General features: G+C 41.7%; 1 protein-coding gene across 1 annotated transcript; it reads right to left on the reverse strand.

Annotated features, from left to right (window-relative positions):
• Window positions 1–435: 435 nt before the first annotated feature.
• rtca (RNA 3'-terminal phosphate cyclase) lies at window positions 436–6,000 on the reverse strand. Its single transcript, XM_041839843.2, has 11 exons — window positions 5,539–6,000; window positions 5,321–5,421; window positions 4,651–4,794; window positions 4,244–4,367; window positions 3,942–4,000; window positions 3,709–3,850; window positions 3,286–3,407; window positions 2,671–2,729; window positions 1,342–1,436; window positions 1,010–1,114; window positions 436–877 (listed from the first exon to the last, which is right to left on the reverse strand). The coding sequence occupies exons 1-11, from the start codon at window positions 5,578–5,580 to the stop codon at window positions 779–781; spliced, it is 1,092 nt and encodes a 363-aa protein (XP_041695777.1). The 5' UTR covers window positions 5,581–6,000; the 3' UTR covers window positions 436–778.

Raw genomic sequence — 6,000 nt, forward strand, 5'->3', positions numbered from 1 at the left:
CTCAAAATCATCTGTTCTGGGAAGGCATTTTATTTGTAAATGTTTACAAAAAAAATGAAGAAAAAAACAGGGAAGCAATCTCCAAATTGTCTTTTTAACCGTATGACTAATACAGTAGCCAACAAACCTCTGCAGTCTAGTCTGCATTACCTTTAGAGTGACCATCAACAACAACAAAAAATAGAGAAATAATTGCCCTAAGAAAGGACAGCAGCATAGAACTAAAATGATAAACTAGGGACAAAGAACATGAAGAAGAAAAAAAAAAAAAAAACCTTGTAAAGTGGTTATCCCACTGGCTATAAGGTGAATGCACCTATTTGTAAGTCGCTCTGGATAAGAGCGCCTGCTAAATGACGTAAATGTAAAATGTTTTGTCGTAAAAGCCTGTATGCACTATAAGGCACTTCAACAAACTGCTGAAACGTACACCACTTCTACGCAGAAACCGAAGGTTTTTATTATAACAGTGTAAGGCATTAATACCCTGAGTTATACAAGCTAAGAGGGTAATGATAGTTAATGCAATTGGAGGGGAAAGGACAATGATGACCAACTCATGTGGCTGTACGTTTCTAAACCAATAATTAATTTGCTTGAATATCGAGCCACAAGGGCCATAAATCATAATATAAATAGAAGCAGCGTCAGACCATTCAGTGACGTCACAGTAGTGTATCGGCTATGAGTCCTCAAGTCTCTCCAGTGCCTCTTCTATCCACGACTGCAGGTGGAAATGTCAACATAAAAGGGGTGGGGAGACAACACATGGGCGTGGCTAGAAATGAGGGTTGGTGACACCCACTCCTTGGCACTCGATAATGTAGGTGTCATTGCTGGCATTCTCATCTTCTGCCTTGGTCACTGTAAACTTAGCCTGGGAATAAGGACAACACTTTCAATTAAAATGTTGACTGGTATTATAAACATTTATAAAACCAAGGATATTAACTCATTTCCCCATCAAGTGAGTCTTTGAAAATCAATCAAAATGTGTTTTTGGACCCACCTGGGTGAGCTGCTCTGCCACATGGATGGCAGTCTGTGTGTGTAGGGTGACTGGGCCAGTGCGGATTCTGGAGGTGCCATTCGCCAAGGCCATGAAGAGGATGAGCTGCCAGAGAGTGAAAGAGAGATGGACGAAGACGAAGAGTTCAGTATGACTAAATAGAATAAGTTCAAGTGGCTGCTGTTACATAGAGAGTAAGGCAAAGATAGGTGTCAAGCACCTATTCAACTTGGATTTGGAAGTTCACGTTACTTACAATTAGTATAGATGACTTACAGGAGGACACCTAAGCTTGCGCTGTAAAATACCCCTGCGTGGGTGTCATTGCTAACCTGGTCCTGGAGAAACTCGTCCACACAGCCGTTGTGCCTTATATTCCTAAGCAGCATCTCTGCAGCCTCGAAGCCCACTTTGTCTGCATACACACCTGAGGCATAGAAGAAAAGCATTCGTTGTACATTTTTCAATTATTTTAGATCTGGGCCCATATTTTTTGTGTCTAAGAGAGCAAAGTGCAGATCTAGGATCAGGTCCCCCCTTGTAATCTTATTCATTATAATATAAAAAGGCAAAACTGATCCCAGATCAGCAGCCCTCTTAAAGCGTCTGCATGCTTCCCAGCCGAAACTGTTAGGAAGAGTTTGTGCATATATTATGACAACATTTTGTGACATTGTTGTTAGTTTTGGACTTCAGTAAGAGTTTTTCAGCTGTTCGAGCACACAACATTTTTCCTCGAGGCAAGCCAAAGTCAGTAGCCAAAGTCAACAGTAAGGATTCTTCAATAAAGTATTTGTCATTCAAGGAGACAACTTGTTTTCATGCACATTTTTTCATTGAGAAATACTGCACCAAACATCTTAGACGTAAAATTGCACGACTAAGATCTCCTCTGCAAAAACATCAAAATGACAGTTTTCTTGAGTTATCTTAGACTAATTATGATTATTTTGGGGAAGTGTATGCTGACTGGCTAATGAGTCTCAAAACTGTCAAACAGTACTTTTGCCGATTATTTCTCGTCTTTCAAGCAAAGGTATTTTAAGGGAGTATGCGAGCACACTCGTTCGGTTTGGCTAGCCGAGCTCGAAGCATGCTGACGCCTTTACTCTAAGCTTTATGAATACTGGCCCAGAGGTTATCAGTGAGTGAGGGGTGTGCCAGAGTCACAGGGGAGGTTCAAACCAGGCCAGTGGATAGAGTTCAGTTTGATATTTTAATAATTCATGAACACTGTTTTTGTCATTTGTTTTCTTTCTTAACAGGTGCACTGCATACACCTCCTAACTCTGCTCCCTAGAGAACAAACTATGTGTTGTTGCAGAAACGGACACAATCTATAAAAAAAACTATCTACGGATGCATCTGCTGATGGCAATTTGAAAATGGTAGCCAATATTGCCAAACAAAACACAATGAGCAAGATTGTCCATTTTCTCAATATTTTCCTATTCTCCACCGTTGACAGCTTACCTTGTATGGCCTTAGAAATGTTGAAGCACAACTTCACTCACCATCCAATCATCTATTACAGTTTCACATCGTAACAGACATGCTTGGCATTCTCTGTAGGATGTTGCCCACTAGTGGTACATACTGGACTGTACACTTCACTTCATAGACCAAGCTGCAAGCTAGCACAAGAACAGTGGATTTCTCACCTTTCTTCCCAAGAGCTGACCCTGCAAATATACAGCCTGTGGAAGACTCTGCGATGATTCTGGTGAGGATAGACAGCATATCAATAATGTGGTATTGGTGCAAAGCATTTAAGATGACAGATTACCCATGGCAGTTTTTTTAAGTAGCCTTCTCTCGTCTATCCACCAAACTTGGGACACACAACATTATGCAAGCCATCAGTCTACTTATTAATGATTTTTAGATGACACCATCAACACACCCTCTACTAGTGCAATTGTTTTGACAAGGATCTTCACTGAAAACATTACATTTACATTTTAGTCATTTAGCAGACGCTCTTATCCAGAGTGACTTACAGTTAGTGAGTGCATACATTTTCATACTGGCCCCCCGTGGGAATTGAACCCAAAACCCTGGCGTTGCAAACGCCATGATCTACCAACTGAGCTACACGGGACTTTACATAGATAAAAGTCTCTGTGTGTGTGTATGTGTATACTCCGTACTCATTAGCAATCACATTAGCATTGTGATTGATGCAGGTTTACTGAGGTCATACGGGTATTGACATCTTTTGACAATGTTTACAGTTTGAGGGTTCATGTAATGGTAAATGTCAGGTATAAGCTCACATTATGCCGTTGCCGCTACCACAGGCCATGTCCTTCTCCTGCAGTGTTTGGATGTTGATGTACAGGTCCTTTATCTCTCTCCTGATAACTCTTGTTGCCGTCGTTGCCATGTCCTTGGCAAGCTGGAGGAAAATAAGTATATGAGCTCACTCAAAACTGCTCTCAAAATGTACTTATTTTTTTTTCACGGGCATAGAGGGCAGCACACGGATAGGTGAAAGAAACTGCTCCATCACATACATTTCACCTGTCCAGAAACGTCTAATTGATTGTTTGTAAGTACACAAGTGGAATAAGGATGAAAACCACTCAACTTCATTACTATGCAATTACTACAGTACTATATTATTACACAGGTACAACATTAACTTAATGTAAAATTCCTAGGCAACTCTAACCCAAAGCCATTGCTTGGTACGGTACCTTATAGGGTAGCACCCCAGCAACAAAGGACCTGCCATATATCTTGGTGATGGTCCCTCGTTCGGTCATGGTGACAGGGCTCAGCTCGCTCACTGGGTTTACCTTCGCCACCACCTCACCTCCACCTTTGGGGTAGTAGCCCCTATTAAAGACACAAGAACGCGTACTGTCATTCTTGGGGCCAGGCAGTATTTTCCCACCAAAAATTATCCAACACGAGGAGGGATACTAACCTCATTCTCAAATCACAGTCAAAATGTACTCCAAACTTCTCCACAATGGGCTTGAATACCTGGAAGACATTTGTATGTATTAAAGTATTTCCAATGGCATTTAACAGCAGTAAGAGAATGGCAAATAAGAGGATGTCGAATGACAGTCATATACCAAGCGGTCCATCTGCAGGCATATCTATAGACACAGGGTATATAAGAATTTGAGAGAACTCCAATTCATGATTTCCCAGGAACACAAGCCCCCATTACCCACACTACAACCACTGCACCTCTACAAAAACAGCTTGGGTTAACCATACCTTTATGGTGTAGTCAATCTGCGGGGCCATGTCTGCGTTGGTGCCCCCCTTCAGACAGAGCTCTGAGGGTCCGTCAGCGTACAGGGCACAGGGTAGAGAGACCTGCAGCAGCAGCCCAACACTCCTGGCGCAGAGACACACGGAAGTATTAGTTAGATAGGAGACTAATGCAGTAGGTTTTTTCCCTATATTTTGTGTGAAATTATGTATTGAATTCTATAGACACTTCTAGATATTGTTCTGGATAGTGTTTCTATGGGTATCAAATATGTCAGGTTGATAGTAACAACAAGGTTTTTAACAGCTCTGTCTTTCTTGTCTGAGTTTAGGAACAACAAACTGTCTGTCCCATACTCCCATTGAATGTGCAGTTTGGAAGAATGGAGGAGCAGCCTGACATGATTTACCCTGCTGTTTGGGGGTCTGCGGTGTGATTCCCAGCCTTTATTTTCCCAGGGGTGAGTGTGACTTCAGTGGATCCCACTGTGCCTCCCTCTAGATTTCCACAACAAATGTCTCTCACCAACTCCAACCCTGACAGATGTTGTGGTCTTGTGAAAGGGGGAAGGGGGGTGGGGGTTAACAATGAAAGGAACAAACGTCTTATTTCACTAGAATAAAAAAATGTATGTAGGCTTTGATATTATCTGTGCAGAATAACATAGGCGATGAGGGAAAAGTTTAGTAGGCTAGTTCAGTTGTTGATCGGAATAAGTGAACAGCCATGTGCTTGCGCACTAACCAACAAAGGATCACATGAAAAATGTACGAGGGAGGGCATCTGCCGTTAAATATGAAACAAAACAGACAAGTTACAAATCAATGCTGTAAAACCGTTATCAACTGTTGATCAGAGCCGTACGTTTATGCTCTATCTGCTTTGAAAAGAAAGGTCCTTTAAACCAACTTTGCTTTGTTTTGTGATTCACTAAACTTCGGTCTGGGGACGCCGGGGATCGCCCCAGGGCTATAGACTGCGACTAGAGTGAAGCTTTCATTTATTAGTAATGACATGTGGCTTTTGTTGTTATACATACTCTCTATAATATTATGACATAGATTTATTAAATGTATTACCTTAATCCTGGTGTACTTCTACCTGCGCGGATTTTGTGTATTCTGATGGATGCGCCGTTGATGCAACTCAGTGCGGCGGTTACTCTCAAAATTTGCCCGCCCTGAAAGAGGACAAAACATGACAATGTACACAGTAAATACATATCCTACGTTTACTGTCAAATCATTTTTATAAAATATGTAGTAGAAAGTGTATTTTAATCGTGTGAAATACTCACACCCTCCATTATACTTCCGTCCATTTCCACTGCTGCGGCCATTTTTGAAAAAATAAGAAAAAGATTTATACTTTTCAATGACTTCACCGCTCTAAGAAATGTATTATGGCCGTCTTTAATGATGCGAAAACACGCCAATGTGGATGGTCTGTTCTGAAGTAGCCTTGGACAGCGCTTGTAGGAGACACTCGGCGGCGTCTGGGGCAGACAATACAGCAAGTCCAACCGCGAACTTCCCCCAACAGTCACTGCGCAGTGCGGTAGTACTTAGGCCTAATCAATTAAAGCAATTTATTATCACTGAGAAAAAAGGTACATCCACAATGGTCCCAAAAATGGGTTATATTTGAACTGGGATGTTCACATGTTATTCAAAAATGTCCATGGAATATATTGCTCAGCATAGGCTGCGACCACAGAGCTGCTACTCTTGAGTCTGTTGACAGTTAGCACATGCGCACT

This window comes from Coregonus clupeaformis, chromosome 20 (assembly GCF_020615455.1).
Source record: "Coregonus clupeaformis isolate EN_2021a chromosome 20, ASM2061545v1, whole genome shotgun sequence".
In the NCBI taxonomy this organism is placed as follows: domain Eukaryota; kingdom Metazoa; phylum Chordata; class Actinopteri; order Salmoniformes; family Salmonidae; genus Coregonus; species Coregonus clupeaformis.

Coding starts and splice junctions, on each gene's coding strand:
- rtca (XM_041839843.2), bottom strand. CDS start 5,580: ATGGCCGCAGCAGTGGAAATGGACGGAAGTATAATGGAGGGT. Junction 3,851..3,941: donor GACTGTGATTTGAGAATGAG/GTTAGTATCCCT, acceptor TGTCTTTAATAG/GGGCTACTACCCCAAAGGTG. Junction 1,437..2,670: donor GTCAGCTCTTGGGAAGAAAG/GTGAGAAATCCA, acceptor TCTATGCCTCAG/GTGTGTATGCAGACAAAGTG.